The sequence below is a fragment of the Syzygium oleosum genome, unplaced genomic scaffold (genome assembly GCF_021117445.2).
Source record: "Syzygium oleosum isolate NSW1041296 unplaced genomic scaffold, Sole_v2.1 Sole_v2.07, whole genome shotgun sequence".
Taxonomy (NCBI): Eukaryota; Viridiplantae; Streptophyta; class Magnoliopsida; order Myrtales; family Myrtaceae; genus Syzygium; species Syzygium oleosum.
Window position 1 is genome coordinate 3314056 of NW_026607491.1, and position 16409 is coordinate 3330464.

Consider the following 16409-nt stretch of genomic DNA (forward strand, 5'->3'; position numbering starts at 1 on the left):
GAAAAGTCACCAGCTTTGGGTACAATTAATAGTGTATCGGCTTAGCTCCGTTTGTTTTGCGAAAAAAAAAATAACTCGAAAAATATTTTTTTCTAAAAATGACGACTCAAGCCGTTTGAAATAATCAACCGGCGAAAAAGAGTTGGAAATTTTTATTATTTTTCGGGAACGTAAAAAACAAAAAAAAGAGCCGCTTATTAATCAAAACGGAAGAAACAAGGGCCGTTGACGAGTGGGCGCACCAAAAATCTGTAGGTTGGCTTCACCTTCACCATCCTCCTCCCTCGTCTTCTTCACCCGCTCGTCTTCTTCTTCTACAACATTCCGTCACCTCTCTCTCTCTCTCTCTCTCTCTCTCTCTACTGAATCGCATTCCCAGCTCCTCGCGGCGCGAAGATGGCAGGTGAAGTTCCTCCGATTGCTCTCGCTCCTTCTCTCCCTCTCTGAATCCGGCTCGTTTCGGCCTCGATTTGCGTTCGTGCACCCGATCTTTCGTTCGCGCCCGCCTGTTTGATCGAGTGAGCGCCTGCGCTGGTGCCGCGCCGCGTCCTGTCATTTGCGATTATCCTTAATCTTAGCTGTCTGCCGCCATCTTGTGTTGTTCTAAGATTCGTGGCCCCGTCTAGAAGAAGCCGGTTGCTTCTTGCCAGTTGCCACGCGGGTTGTATGTAGAGATTAACTGTCGCTTATTGTTGCGAAGGCCTTGGGAACGTGGAAGGCGGCGCTTCGTAACCTCGCGAGTTGTTTGGCAATCTTTCTGCTGTAGAAAGTGACGATGAACGAGAATCTATTCTAAAAAGTTGACCTTTCCCTGCACATGCTTGTAATAATCGATGTGGAGCACTTAGTACTTGCCATATTGCGTGGTTTTGTTTTTGGAGCCGGTTAAATTGTGTTCTCGCCCCAAGCTCTGTATCTCATGCTTGTTAAAGTACAGAGGACTAGTCTTGTAAAGGTTAATGGGTTATGGGCGACGTAGTCTCGTTTATACTACTTTAGCTTTATGGCACGTTTAGTTTGACATGCATTACTGTTGTCTGGGGCTAGTACACAAGATCACTATGAATGGGCTCCCGGAATGGAAAAAGAATTGAGAAAGGAAGCGAATTTGTGATATGACAAAGTGTTCATAGTAGTTACGGGACATATGTATAGAAATGAATTGGGGGTGTTCTAGTCTTTAGAGAGCCAAATAAAAGATAAGGGAACTTGTTTAGAAGTATATGAGCAAGCCGGGTATAGGTTCCAGAACCTATCAAATTTTGTTGAGAAATGTAGTGTTAGAAAGTGCGTAGTATGCTCCCGGGGTGGTATTCTTTGTCGTGAACGATCTAGCCAATGCTCATGACTCATGAATGAGCCTTCCTGCTGTCCGTCAAATGCATTGTCGAGTGACACCGATAAGCAGTTCTAGTGACTAGTCCTCCTTCATTTATACAGGTTAGCTAAATTAAAAATATAAAAGTATATTACCTCTAGTTATTCCAAATGTGTTGACCTTAATTACTAAATCTTGCCACCAGGATATTAGAGTAATGATCTGATATAATTGCAAATTCTTATGCAGCAGCATCAGGGAAGATTATGCAAAATATATTTATAGCAAAGCAATACCAAAAGAATAGCCAGTTTGTCAATCGATACCGAATGGGCTGTTCTTCACCTTATATGAGCAGCATGCTTCCCTTTCAAGGAGGGAAGTTTGCATGGGATGGCACCACTTCCATGCAATTGGTCAACGTATCAAAATACCAGAGAACTTCTGTAAACCGAGGACTTGTACTCTGCAACGGTCTGTTCTAGACTCTCAATATCCAGGTTGTAAGTGCCATAGCATCTAGGATAATCTTAAAAAGAATTCTTGATCTTCATTGCTGCGTCTTATATTTCCTTTTATCTTTGTGTCCTAGCAGGACTCGATTTCTATGCTGATTAGATTATAATTTACAAATTAATGCAAGAAGATGGATATCATACATTCTGGATTGCCAATGTTCACATGAATGCACTAGGAACTAACCAGCCAAATTATCATTTCTGAACTTATTTTGCAGCTGCTCCATCTGCTGCTGCTGCAGTACCAGCTTTAGAGAGAGCTGATTTTTTGAAGCTTCAAAATGGCAGGTATGTTTTGGCGGGACTATATTTAATATCCTTCGAGTAAGTTAAATGCAGTGGCTATGCTGACTTAGAGTGCTACTGTAGTCTTCCTTTCTACTTTCCTCCCTATTTAAACCGTTGCAATTTATTTTATCTGGAATCATGTTATCAGGGTTATTTTCTTCTTCTTTTTTCAGTGATATCCGAGGTGTGGCTGTTGCTGGTGTGGAAGGAGAGCCTGTCACTCTGACTGAACCAGTCACCGAGGCAATTGCAGCTGCTTTTGCTGCATGGTTGAAGGATAAGAAGAAAGAGGTGACACCAAGACGGTTGAGTATTTCCATTGGCCATGACTCACGAATCTCTGCACAGACATTGCTGGTAAGTTGCTCATTCTATTCGTGCTTCTTAATTTAGACTTTACATCTGGCTGCTAAATGGAAAATGTTTAACCGGTAAGTATGATACTCTATTGAGACATGCTGTTGCCAGGTCCTTTTTAAGTTCTTCATGGATTTTTCGCTTATTCGTTCTGAGTGAAGAAAGAGCATGACAAAAATTTTGTTGGCCCAGTGTTACGACTATTGATATTAGGATGGTATTGTCACCTTGGTTTTCAAAAAAACTTAAGAGAAAATAGTTGACCTGATGCCAGTGGTTGATCTTATTATTGGTTGCATGGTTTGGATTTGATGGGTTTTTTTTTTTTTAATTTTGATATGAGATATCGAATTTCTGAATAATTGGAGCTTAGTTGTCAGACTTGCTTAATTTGCAAGTTAGTCTGCAGAAGATACACATTCTTATATAATTTAACGATGATAATGTTGCTGGTGTTTTGTATAAAGACATTATAGGAATTTTTAACACAATTTTCTGTAATAGAAGATGCAATAAACCAATAGTTGTTTTAATGTGAAAATCAGTATGGTAATGGAAGATTTTACTGATCACATTTCAGGATGCAGTTTCTCGAGGAATGTCCAGTATGGGAGTGGATGTCATTCAATATGGGTGGGTGATAATTCGCTTTAGATTTCAGCCATTTCATGCTTCCGATTTGTTTCTGAGTTTCTTGCTGGTGAACAATTTGCATTGCATGATCTCTGGTTTAGTGCTATTAGGATCTGGTAAGTTCAGTATGGTTGGTTTGGTAGGGGGCATGAAAATAACTCTAGTCTAGGCATTGCTTCTGGTGTTTCATAATCTAGTTATGCAATTTTTGTTTAAAGCAGACCTTAGATGTTCAAACCTGGAAACCAATTAGACTGATTTCAACGCTTTAGTGGATTGTCTTTTGCCCCTTTCTCTGCACCATTCTTTTGTGGGATTCATCTTTTACTGAAGTCTGATCGGCACATTGTGTGATGCAGTTGTGTGATGATGTGTATATGCTTTTATTCACGTGTCCTTAAAATTGTTGCTTGAAGAGCAAGTTTTATTTTAATTCTTTATCTTAAAACTGCATAAGTTGCACAGGTCACATAATTGTCTTGTTGCTACATGAACAATTTTGCAGAAGCTTTTGCTGTTAAATACATTGAGGAACCAAAAGATTTGGGTGCATATTGGTTCACAGAACATTTTCCTTTTTTCATTAGAATATTCACAAATCGTTTTCTTTTCCAATTTGTAAAATTTTCAAAACATGTTTGGTACCTTGTTTTCATTTTGCATGAATTGTGCTCTTTCATTTTTTTAATATATATGTTTGGGTAAACTTTATACAAATAGTCCAGATAATTAGTGACTAATTAATCAATACGTGGAATAGATAGACTTGAGTATAATATTTTCTTTTTGTTCTTCTAATATATCGTGTGTCGTTAGTTGAGGTCTAAAACAGGAGCTTCCTATATGTTAAATTAATTTAAAGTATTATGAATTATAGAGGGGGCGATGACCTTTTATTGCATATTAAGGGTAAGGGTATAGGGAAATAGGAAATTTTTTATTGAGAAAGAGGGTGGGGGGGGGCGGTGGCGGCGGGGCAGGTTGGTCTATTGTAGCCTACATTGGAAACAAATAAAGTTCACAGGAGTATGTATCTTGATATGTTGGTTAGATATACTGGACTATGGGTAGATGGCTTGATATTTATGATACCTGTCTACCTCGGAAGACTCCTCCATTTTTTGGTCATTGTCTGGGTGAACATCTAAGTGGTTTATTTTTGGCTTCATGTAGCCTAGCATCTACACCAGCAATGTTTAACAGCACACTCACAGAAGATGATGCAATTCTATGTCCAGTTGATGGATCCATCATGATTACAGGTAACTTGTGATTTTTTTAGTCTCTTTTTCGGGGTACTTCTCTTTTAAATATCTCTGAAGTGGTGATATCAACTAATGACTTCTTGACAATACCTGAGTTTTTACTACTCTTAAATGCTTTGGATGCCAACTCCTAACGTATTTGTGAATGATCAATTTGAAGTTGAGACTTGTTGCTGGCTTCATGCTTGGTGTGTAGATAGTCAATCTCAGAATTTTTCTACTTAATTGAACTTTAGTTTCTCTCTTTTTTCCTGCAAACAGCTAGTCATCTTCCTTACAATCGCAACGGGTTCAAATTCTTTACAAGTGCTGGAGGGCTTGGGAAAGCTGACATTAAAGACATCTTGGAGCGTGCTGCAGATATATTTAAGAACAGTAGTGTTGAAGCTTTAATGGATGCAAGAAATAAAGCTTCTGCATCAGTCAAAAGAGTTGATTACATGACTGTTTATACATCTGACCTTGTTAAGGCAGTGCGCAGAGCTGCCGGAAATATAGGTATTTAATCTAGTACAGTTCCCAGTTAACTTCTGAAACATGAGAATATTTTTCAACATGCATAATGCAAAAAGGGCTTACACCAAAAAAAAAAAAAAATAGTGCGAAAAGGACCAATGTGAGTTATGTCATATCCTTCCTTCGATTGCTTCATGTGGTTACCAGTTGTACTTGTTAGCTAGTAAAGTCCTCTGCACATGTAATTTGGACAAAATATTATTCTTTTCTCTGATTGTTTATCAACTTTTTTACTCTAGAGAAGCCATTGGAGGGGTTTCATATTGTGGTTGATGCTGGAAATGGAGCAGGAGGTTTCTTTGCTGTAAGTTATTTTTAATTGCTGCCTTTAATTTTGTCCATTTAGCATGAGAACCAAGAAGAGATGCATTCTCTACCACACAATGCTGCATGGATTTTCTACTTCATTATATATCATGAATGCTACGGAGCAATAAAGTTAGAGTTTCATGATAATGGTCATGTCTCTCTTCTAGATAATTCATCAAGTTCTGGTTAGAGTAATTATATCTTATCTCAAGCATGTTCTATGTTCTTATCAAGGCATCCACCTTTTCACGCCTTTCGCAATGTGTAGTTTCCTTATATTCACGTGGATTTTCTATTTCTATATTTTATCAGGCAAAGGTGCTCGAACCTCTTGGGGCAATTACTTCCGGTAGTCAATTCTTGGAGCCAGATGGTAATCGCTTGCATGTTTTGTTTCTTCAAGTTTGAATTTGCAATCTCATCTTGATTTTTCCTTTGAATCTCAATAATCTCTTCTTGATAAAAGTTATATTCTGAGAGCAGGTTTGTTTCCGAACCATATTCCAAATCCGGAGGATAAGGTAGCCATGAAAGCTATTACTCAGGCTGTCCTGGATAACAAGGCTGATTTGGGGATTATTTTTGACACAGATGTAGACAGGTAATCGTTTATGTGATCCTTTCACCCTTGGATTACATGACACAGGTGTATTAAAAGAAAGTATGTCAGATCTGCTGCTGTGGATTCGACTGGTCGGGAGTTCAACCGGAATCGTCTGATTGCATTACTGTCTGCCATTGTTCTTGAAGAAGTAAGCTTTACCTTCAAAGATACTAAAAGGCTCTCATTCTTACATATGCTTTCATCTGGAAAAAGAATAATAATTTCTGGTTGTTCTTTCCCCTTAGCATCCGAGAACTACTATAGTGACAGACAGTGTGACTTCTGATGGGTTGACAACTTTCATCGAGAACAAACTTGGTATGGCAGAATTGAATGTGTTTTGTTCGTTCATGGAACTATTTCTGAATTAATACCTGCATCTGGTCTGACATAGGGGGAAAGCACCACAGGTTCAAAAGAGGCTACAAAAATGTCATTGATGAAGCTATACGCCTGGTAAGATTATTATTTTTAACTTCCTTTATTGTAGAAAATACATCTGCGTTGGGGTACATCGCGTGAACGTTCAACAGAAAAGAAAGAGGCAGATGTACGAATATAGGTGGGCTAGAGCCCAAAAAGAGAAATATGAAAAAAGAACATAGGTGCATCACTCCAATTACATTCGCATCTCTCACTGAATCTTTTGCGTGCTGAACATCACACTTCAGTGAGTCATAAAAGTTCCTCTGGACAAATAGCGGCTCTAGCTTAATGTCTCTTCCAGTTTGCTTTTTATGTTACATTACTATTTATATGAAATGAAAATCCTTACAGAACTCTACTGGTGAGGAGTCTCATCTGGCTATCGAGACCAGTGGTCATGGAGCTCTTAAGGAGAATCATTGGCTCGATGATGGGGCATACCTCATGGTATGTTCTCCTATTCAAAGTGGTGCTGTAGATATTAAGCATTTTATATTTTGATTAACCATGAACTCTTTATTGCAACTGCACTGAAAGCTTTGAGTCACAAAATGTTGGTTTTTAATATTTTACAGTCCCAAAACTTATAACTTGTTATAGGTCAAAGTTCTCAACAAACTTGCTTCAGCTCGAGCTTCAGGAGCAGGTAGCGGCAGCAGAGTCTTGACAGATCTGGTAGAGGGTCTAGAAGAAGCAGCTGTTGCTGTAGAATTGAGATTGAAGATCAACCAGAGTCATCCAGACTTAAAGGGAGAGTACGTGGTTTCTTGGTTTCTCACAATGTCCTTTTCCTTTTCCTTCTCTAAGATCCTGATAGCATAGAGGTTACAGATCTTTCCGAGACTATGGAGAGGCAGTGTTGAAGCATTTGGACAACTCTATTGATTTAGAGCCAAATCTTCAGAAAGCTCCAGTAAATTATGAAGGGGTAAGTTTTGAATCGATGCAGTTATACTTGCTAGATTAGACCTCATCACTTCAGCAGCTATCCATGACTGTGTATTATTGTATTCATATGCTGAGGAGGCAAGTTAATCCTCTAATCGTCAATTAAAGTACATACTTTCTGAATGCTCCTGGGGATGGGAGCAAGAAGGAGAGTTAATCATTGCAATAGAATCCACATTGGTTCTGGATTTGTATCTACAAGAGGAGTCAAAATTATCGGTGCACAATGAGTTGAGCAATATGCTGTGTGTTCTTACCGAAATAATATCTGAACTAGTGACTTCAGAGGAGTATTTTACTTTGAAGCAAATGTAGGTCCATCATGCTATCTAGTTAGTTCCTCTCTTTCTCCCTGAATAGCGCAAGACGCTGGGTGAGCTTTGCATTTTGCATGTGATGCTGATCTCTTATCTGATTGCTGCTTAAACAGGTCCGGGTGTCCGGGTTCGGAGGATGGTTCCTTCTGAGGCTCTCGCTCCATGATCCTGTTCTTCCTCTTAACATTGAGGTAGAAGAATCTCTTGCACAAGCTACCATAAAAATGATTTTATTGGACTAAGAATTCAGCTCAAAATTTACCTACTTTAGGCACCAACTCATGATGACGCCGTAAAACTTGGACTCATGGTGCTTGCGGCTGTGAAGGAGTTTGCGGCTTTGGATACATCCGCATTAGACAAGTTTGTTCAAGTATCATGAGCAGATGATCCAGAGCGCTTTGGTACAAGTATCTTTTGGCACATTATACTGGCAGTTAAAGTCGGCTTTGGCATCTACTTCTGTAAGGTACGTCAAATCAGTGCGTCGTCTCTGATTCTGAGGATGGTTCATTTTTCTGACGGTTTTAGTCACAGGTACTCGAAATACTGGTCGATGGCCATGTTACTTTAGTTTTTACTTATGTTCCATGTGTAATGCTACTAAGCTGTTCTGATAAATAAGAAAAGTTCTTCGACGACAGATGTCACAGGTATGTTATTTTACTGGGAGTAGCGATGCAACTTTGATAGAGCTTTTTAAGATTTTCTTGTTTTATAATGTTGGATCAATTTTGATTGCGTGTATCTGCTGATCACCGTTCTTTACATTTAATGTGCATTTTCCGTGCTTAATTGTTGTAATGTCTCCCAAAGAAATATACCATGCATCTAATGTTTGTAATGATGAAGACTTTGGACGTACTGTTGATCTGATCTAAATCTCTCACGGAGCCGAGATTTTCTTGGGCAAATATCCCGTGGTTCGGCGCCCGCTTTCCCTCAATTGCTCATCATTTCCAATCGCGCGTTCTGTTTCACCGTATTGCTTGAACATAGGATGATACAAACGAGGATATGCACAGGCTCTGTGGCAAGTTACAGTGCCTGGTTACTCCGTCGATCTACCATGTGGAATCAGTCTTTCATTTACCATGTTATAAGAATTCCTTTCAACCTATAGTAGAAGTTTCTTGTTCGACCATTTGGTATTTCGCTAGGCGTATTTCATATTTGTTTCGCATAGATTAGAAGGTTCTCTTTCATTGATCCCACTAAGAAAATCTTCGGATACTCGTCCCTGGATGGGATATGATGCCAGTATAAACATAGAATAGTATTTAATAAAAGGGAAAATTTCAAATAAGAATCTGGACCGTGGCCATTTTTTCAAAAGAGGCCGCACCGCATAGTGTACCTAATTTCAAATAAAGTTTGAAATGATCGACTTAGTATCACATCAAGACGTGAGCTCATCGATCGGGGTAGTTCAGTTCGAAATTTTTTGCTTTCACCTAATTTGAAGAAGCCCCAAATTAGCAATTGAAAAGAGGAATACTGTCCACCATCTGCAGAATAATGCTTACGGTGATGTATGGACAATTGCAGTCCAATAAATAAAACGAAGGTAACAAAGTACCTGATCAAAACATTACATGCTTTTTTCTAATATATGCAGTGGTACATGCAAGAGAAAGCAAGTTTAAGCCAAGGTGTGGTACTCAATGCATGATTATTGACAAAATTCAAGGATATCACTTACTTCAGGGATAACCCAAAGAGACAACTTCGCATAAATAAGATCTATTGAAGCACTGTTTGTTAAGGGTGTGTTTGTTTGATTGAAGGAATTTTCCGCGAATTAATTTTCTGAATTTTTACGCGTTTGAATTTGCTGAAAATGATCGGTCAACAAAAAAACATTTATGATAAAAAAGAAGAAGAAGAAATATGCATGCTTAAAATTAGGAAAATGAATTCTCTAACCTGAAAAGGGAAAATTTTTTCCTAAAAAATGATTTCTCAAAAAATATTTTTCTTTATCACGAAATTTTCTCCGAAACAAATCCACTCTAAACTTGAATTTCATCACAGGAACATGAGCATCGGGTACTGGGTGCAGTTCTGAAGCTTTGCTTGTTTCAAACAGCGTTCTCTATAGCTCACCAAAGAAATCTTCCGCAGTTAAGAGGAACGGTCCTTAGTTCATCGAACAATGGAGGAAAGGGGGAAAGTGGCAATTTGGGGCTTCTTCAAATTGGGTCAAATCAAAATGTTTGGACAAAATTGCTCTAGCCCTAGCCGACACAATAAGCACGTGTAATCTGGCCGACGAATGTCTGGCAGGTCGATGAGCTCGGATACTTATTTGAGATAAATCTCACTCTAAACCGTCTTTCAAAAAAATAGTTTCATTTCAGACCATTTTTCGAAAACATAGAGAGCACTTCGCTTGACGTGGAAACTTTGCCATCCCTGTTTGTCCGTAATCCCATCGTAATCAGGAGAGAGTGACTGCGAAACATTCCCTATTTTGCCACACATTGCGGGTGGCATGTCGTCATGATAAAAAATCAGCAATTAGTTATCAAATCAGCAGTCTCCAGCTTTCTCAAACCATCAAAATCTCCATCAAATGCATCGCAATCAAACGTAACTTGAAACTATGTCCTGGGGAGAATTTCAAGGGGTGATGGGATGTCTTGATCATCTTAAGAGCACCATAATGACCGGTTGATGATGAGTCCCCTAGACAGAGAGCACCATCACTTTAGTTGGTACGTTGCTGAATTGAGCTCTTGTTGCATCTGGTCAGACCTGGACTTCCTGCCTAATTATTCAATTTACAACTGAGGAATGGACTTGGATCCCTCAACCACAGATCTTTCCTCCCCACCAATCTGTTTCAGTGCCCTTCAATTACAGCAAGGATTGTGCCACCAATTTGTGGCAATAAAGAAGGAATTTCAACCCACAGAAAATCTGGTTATTCTAGTCCTTAACAACATGGTTGAGATCTTTGTGATTGGTTGTCCAGGACTAGAGTCATATGACTCTACATTACCTGTTGCCTAATTTATTGGGTCAACCTCCAAACAAAGGACATTATTCAATTCCAAAGGTAGTTCAAAGAGTAAAAGAGACATGCTTTGGAGGAATATATAATTCAAGATCAACTTTGTCACCCCACCATTCTTCCATCTGAAGCTCTCAGATGCAGTGACCAGGAAGCATGGTTGAACTTTTATTTTCTTTAACCTTCCTGTTGCATGATGCACAAAGGGTACCAGGTGTAATTCAATGGCCACACTCTTTGGATAGCTGAGATGCCTCTCTTCTTCCCAACAGTCAAATGATTGCTTTTACCCTTATTTCTTTGGCAATGATGGCTTTAGGATTACTGGAATTCTTTGTTTTAACTCCTAATCATGCCATCTTTATGCTTTCCTAAGATTCACCCCCATGTATCATTAGCAATATATTTATCTAATTAAGTCGGTGAACACCTTTTGAAAACTGTAAAAAGAGATGGGACATGGGACTCTTTGGCTTTTTTTACCACATAACCTATTAACAGACGTTGGGATCAAAACATCTAACTCGAGTATCGACTAATCTCAAGACGGCGTTTGGTTATAGAGACGGGACGCGAGATTAAACTCGGCAAAATTGGAAGGCTCTAATGTTTGAATGTTGTTGTCTTGACAGCCTATCGCACGGTGACAACACACCCTTGAATTGTTTAATCCTTCACGGAACACATTTGGACCTTTATTTCTCTCACTGCGAAGTCTTCAAAATCTCCATGGATCAAGCACATGATCACTCCCAAATTTTTTATTCCAAACAGGCATATAACACCACTAGCCCCACATGCATTACTTCAACGACTTTTGTTTCAATATGCTATCAAATCTGGGCACGTCCGTTCCAATCTTGGAGTGTTTGAATTTCGAAAGAAAATCTGCAACAATCTCTTTCTAAACATTTCTTGCGTCTTCTAGTCCATGTTATTATATCAGAAGAGACTAAGGGAGCACAGATAGAAGAGACAGGAGAGAGCATGACCCAAAATTTCTCTTCTGGTCTAACAACTTTTCCACTACAAAATGAACTGCAAAAGAGTTTCCCATGATCAGGAAAATCAAGGACGGAATAACCCAGAAAAGGGAAAACATCAAAACAACACAGGATTCTTCCAATAGCAATTACTCTAATTATCCTTAAGACCTACCAATAGTAATGACTAGATTAAAGGTCTACTCTTAAACTTGATTTGCTCCCAAGTTCTCAGTAACCTTTCTCCCAAATCTCTCATTATAGTTCTCTAATGACTAATGATATTGATCATCTATCGCTCTATTATGCCCTGGTCCGTCCCCTGTACAAAAAAAAAACCAACGAAGCAAAGAATTCCGATCAACGATCGACCAAGTAAGCACGGCTCAACATCGAAAATGGAGATGTTCTGAGTTCTCGTCCAGGAGCAAAGTCTCTCCTTATCCTCCTCCCCTATCCTCACATGTAATCCAACCGGGGCGAAATGTTTGGGATCAACTCCAGTGAGTCGGTCTCTGCCGAGGCAGTCCCGGTGGAGTCGGCTATCTCGGTGGTCATGTGCCTCATCTCGAGCACCTTCTTGTGAGAGTTCGAGTGCAGCGACGGGATGAAAGTCGGGCTCGCCGCAGGCCGGTACTCCGGGAACAGCCTGCCCGACTTATATCGGACGCCGCACGCATTGCAGAGTGTCTTTGGGCCCAGTGGACCGGCCCTCCACTGCGGGGTCTTGGTTATCTCGCAGTGCAGGCACTTGCGGACTGCCTGCTGCATCGGCAGGCCCTGATCCGCCTCGGCGGGCAGTGCCGAAGGCATGGTGAACTTGATCTTCTTTTTCTTCTTGGGCTCAGCACCGTCGGCTTGCTTCTTCGGGACCTTGACAACCAGCGGGCAATCAGACTCTTCGTAGTTCTCGGAGCTGGGCTCGTTCTCCGCGACTTCCGAGGACTGCTGGGAGACGAGTTGCATCGCCGGGCGGGGATTGAACGTCGCCGGCCGGGGCCGCTTGCTCCGAGCCCTGCCGCACCTGGCCGGGTTGATGGCCTCGGGGCTGCGCGGCCCGGGCTTGTTGTCGGCCGAGCAGGAGCTGCTGCTCTCGAGGACCGAGACCGGGCTCGGGGTCTGGAATTGTTGGGACGAGTCCTTGTTGTTGCCATTGGAGACCTGGTCTTTGCTCATCGTGAGGCTCCCTCCCGAGAAGGATTCCTCCACAAAGGTCGACAGCCATTCCAGTTGCACAATATCTTCGTACTGCGCCAAACAAAACCCAAGAATGAAACAAACCCTTCTCTACAGAACCATGAAAACCAAAGCGTTACCAAAACACATATCACTGCTTCATTCTGTCCTATGTTCTCTCTTTCCCGTTAGCAAGTCATCGTTTCACTGCCATATCTAGCATCAAACACTGAACTCAACACGAAGTGGACACACATCTCTAGCATTAAAACCCTATGTTCTTCTTGTCTAAAGATTCATTCGTTTAGGTCCTTCAGCTTGAAAGACAAGTTAGGGAAAAAACCAGTGACATGAACACATAAGAAAATGGGCTGACAAAGAAGGTACAGTCTGACTTATGAACGTGATGCTACGACTTTGGTGAGACCATGGGAGTGAGCGAAAGTGCATCTGAAGCTAACCTCACCGTCACGTAAAGTGATGTTGTGCATTAAAGACCAGACCTTTACGGGTTTTCCAAGCAACAGCGGAAAACTCCAGAAAAGAAAAAGGACAAAGGGAAAATTGTAGCTGGGAAAGCAGAGGAGTCACATGCAAGTCACGTGCCGGCAATCAATGCGGCAATCATTCGGGCCGGGTCGGGCCAGACCCGACCCGCGCGTGACGTCGCCGATACGTCCAAAACGAGGGAGGCCCCACCTCACGTTGAAAACAAAAAAAAAAAGAAAAGCTGGAGGACGATGCACAAAATTCAAAAGAGCCTAAAAGAAGCCAAGCGCGTTTTTGATAATGTAACCGCCTAGTGAACCGGAGTTTCGCGAAACCGACACCCCCCCGGGAGAGGAAAACGAGTTTAGCAAAGTCGGGCGAAAGCTGGTTCGGACATCACACGACGGGAGGAAAGCCTCCGAGGTTAAGTGATGCTTACCGGGACGGAGAGCTCGGCGGAGAGGCTGGAGCTGCTGTTGCCGGAGAAGACCGAGTCGGAGCCGGGCAGCGACTCGGGCTGGGCCGACCAGATGCTCGGGAGCGAGTCGGGCTTCCCGACGGGCAGCCCGGCATCGACGATGTCCTCGTTGGGGAAATCGAGGAGGTCGTCGAAGAAGCTGCCGCAGTCTATCTCGTCGATGAAGTTGGGTCCGGTCATTTTCCTGAGGAAATTCGGAGCGACACGATGTGAGACAATGGGAGGGAAAATTCTTGTAATTTCCTTATCATTCAGCATAAGGACCTTTAAAGTGGCTTTTGTAGTTACTGTATGAAGGTCTGAATTTGAAAAATATGTTGTGAACCCAATAAAGTAAATTACTTGGGGGAAACAAGAATTGAGGGAAAGAATCCGAGAATACTAGCTGGAGAAAGCTAAACTGTTTACCTTAATGGGAAGCTTCCTAGTTAAGAAGAAAAAGGCCAAAAATCTTCAGACACCTGAGATGTCGTCCTCTTCAGGCTCTCCTGCAAAAAAAGCAAGATGAATCCAATTATACTTTCAATCAGTCAAAGAAAAACAGCAAATGAGGTTGCGCAGTTAAAGTCCGTTTTGAGCTTTCCAAACAGAGTCTCAATCTGTTATCCTGTTGAGTGATGGCAATCACGAATTTCTTATGAAACATTACAAGAATCAATGGAGAGAGCCTTGGTCTCTGCCGACACTGAATTGGCCCCCCCATAACGAAGCCCGAATTTTGGAAAAGAAAGGTTAAGGAAGAAGCAATCGCGTTCCCATGCAGAAAAGCCTGGGAATTCTCGATGATTCCCTCTCGCGAATCCCAATGAAACCCCCACTTCCAAAATCCAGACTTTGGTTTTTTTCTAAGATTCAACCAAAACCCAGAATGAAAAGTCAGCTAAAAGAAACAGGGCATTACGGAGAGCCCTGTTCTCTCCATTAAGCTCTGTAGTCAAGTAGAAAGTGCAGAGTAGTAGTACCTTGTAGTGGGGGAGGAGGGGGAGCCCAACCAAGAATTAGAGAGAGAGAGAGAGAGAGGATTGAAAGGGGAGAGAAGAGAGACAGAGGCTAAAAATGGAGGGAGGGAGAGAGAGAGAGAGAGAGGGTGGTGGTAATGTGGGGGGTTAACGTTAGGTGAGCAATCTTGCTTCATTGCTAGCTGTCTTTTTACTCTCTATCTCTCTCTCTCTCATTACCCAAAGACCCCACATCATCCCACCGTTCTAAAAATAAAAAAACTGTTCAAAATAAATATGTTTCAGAGGACAATGCCAGCAGCTCCACCATATCGTCTGCGGTGCTTTTGGACCTCAATTCTGGGGAAGAGTAACGAGGACTTCCCGCAAATCTTAAAGCCATATTGGCGTCAACAGCGACGTTCTAATGGTGAATTCTACCCAGAAAGAACAATAACGTATAAGAAAAGGCGAGAGCTTGAGATATAAATGTCCTGTGCACCGGCGAAGGAGCTCTTTTAACGGTTCTCCTCTTCTGCACCCACCACCGCTCTCCTCGGTTTAATTCTCGTCACGCATTTCAATTTCGCAGCCGATAGTTTCTCTCCCCCTTTCTTGCCACCCACACCCACCAGAAATGGAAAAACAGAGAGAGAGAGAGAGAGAGAGAGAGAGAGAGAGAGAGGATATGTTGATGGGTTTGGAACAGAAAACAGTGGGGGGAAAATGAAAAACAGAGTGCGGGAATTGGCTTACTTTTTCCTCGCCAATTCAGTTCTTGAAAATGGGGATCAGTAAAACTTCAATGGCTTCCAACCCTTCCAGTTCTTTTTGGGTCCCTTCGGAGAGAGACTGTAGAAACAACAACAACAACAACAAGAAAACAGAACAGCGAGAGATCATGCCATGGGTGAGAGCTTGTGGCTTATATACACGCACATGCAGAGACAGATAGAGAGAGAAACAGGACATAGAAAGAGAGAGAGAGAGAGAGCGAGACTCTTTCCAAATTTCACATTCTCGGGGCATGTCAGGATTAACCGCCGTTGTTTCCGACAGTTTATCTCTCTCGCAAACAAAGGGAAGAAAAGAAAAGAGAGAAAAAAAAAAAAAGATGGAATTTTTATGGGGGGGAATCGAAGATAATTTGCTTCTGGAAATCAAAAAGTCAGTGCCAGTTGCTTCGCCACCATGTAAAGCGCGTATCCATCTCGGTCAAATATACAGCCAATTCTTAGCAGTCTTTTCGCAAGCACGACTGAAAACTCCCCAAAAATGAAAAATCTGCGCCTAATTTATATATGGCAAAAGAAGGGGAAAGAACAATCGCAAAAATGGCAAAGGAAATCACTCGAGCCACACACTTTGTTCGAATAAATTGAAGCGAATCTCGCGACATATATGATGTTCAATTTATCGCCAAATTAGTAGCATTGACTGTCAACAAGAGGAGTTGTAGTTCGACGACCGGTGAATCTCACCGACGGGCTACCAGAATTGGAAAAATGGTGAGAATACATAAAAGTTGCAACTATATATGAGCGACCCAATCTTCGCTTTTGTAATTGTGATTTGGATGTTGTTCTTGAATCACGAACAATTAGATAGAGACTACGACAAATGATTAGGAGAGTCATGATATACCACAAAGAAGCATGCAAAAGCGTCTGGTCGTTTGAGTCTTGACCTCTCAAGGTAGCAAACGACTAGGCAGCTCGAGTTGCGTTGTTCTCCCCAAGCAGGACGGAACGAGCGGCGGTCTCTCGTGTAGGGAATAGGGTTTTGAGAGTTATAAGAACAGGCCATGGTTCGTCCAAAGATGGCCATTTT

The 16409-nt window shown here is 41.6% G+C and overlaps 2 protein-coding genes across 8 annotated transcripts; one reads left to right on the forward strand and one right to left on the reverse strand.

Moving 5' to 3' along the window:
• Window positions 1-250: 250 nt before the first annotated feature.
• LOC115690696 (uncharacterized) lies at window positions 251-8140 on the forward strand. Of its 7 annotated transcripts, XR_008816992.1 has the most exons (19): window positions 259-403; window positions 1568-1792; window positions 2055-2124; window positions 2298-2481; window positions 3062-3114; window positions 4288-4376; window positions 4641-4877; window positions 5135-5199; window positions 5517-5577; window positions 5688-5805; window positions 5875-5956; window positions 6054-6126; window positions 6203-6264; window positions 6586-6681; window positions 6835-6989; window positions 7066-7162; window positions 7613-7690; window positions 7771-7968; window positions 8037-8140. XR_008816992.1 is itself a non-coding variant. In XM_030617136.2 (18 exons), the coding sequence occupies exons 1-18, from the start codon at window positions 397-399 to the stop codon at window positions 7879-7881; spliced, it is 1860 nt and encodes a 619-aa protein (XP_030472996.1). In that variant the 5' UTR covers window positions 251-396; the 3' UTR covers window positions 7882-8140. The 7 variants fall into 7 exon arrangements, 6 of the variants coding, with proteins under 6 accessions (XP_030472996.1, XP_030472995.1, XP_030472998.1 ...); XM_030617136.2 differs by having other exon boundaries at window positions 251-403; window positions 1571-1792; window positions 7771-8140; XM_030617135.2 differs by having other exon boundaries at window positions 7771-8140.
• A 3363-nt stretch (window positions 8141-11503) lies between these two features.
• On the reverse strand, window positions 11504-15526 carry LOC115690697 (GATA transcription factor 8). The gene is made up of 4 exons (XM_056313338.1): window positions 15336-15526; window positions 14050-14129; window positions 13603-13825; window positions 11504-12746 (listed from the first exon to the last, which is right to left on the reverse strand). Exons 3-4 carry the CDS (start codon window positions 13819-13821, stop codon window positions 11958-11960), a joined length of 1008 nt encoding a protein of 335 aa, XP_056169313.1. The 5' UTR covers window positions 13822-13825; window positions 14050-14129; window positions 15336-15526; the 3' UTR covers window positions 11504-11957.
• Window positions 15527-16409: the final 883 nt, after the last annotated feature.

What these genes read in the sequence shown, in the direction of transcription:
- LOC115690697 (XM_056313338.1), bottom strand. Translation starts at nt 13,821, where the DNA reads ATGACCGGACCCAACTTCATCGACGAGATAGACTGCGGCAGCTTCTTC. An exon ending in CCGCCGAGCTCTCCGTCCCG is followed by an intron (nt 12,747 to 13,602) that starts GTAAGCATCACT and finishes TGTTTGGCGCAG; the next exon opens with TACGAAGATATTGTGCAACT.
- LOC115690696 (XM_030617135.2), top strand. An exon ending in TTGAAGCTTCAAAATGGCAG is followed by an intron (nt 2,125 to 2,297) that starts GTATGTTTTGGC and finishes TTCTTTTTTCAG; the next exon opens with TGATATCCGAGGTGTGGCTG. An exon ending in CTCCAGTAAATTATGAAGGG is followed by an intron (nt 7,163 to 7,612) that starts GTAAGTTTTGAA and finishes CTGCTTAAACAG; the next exon opens with GTCCGGGTGTCCGGGTTCGG.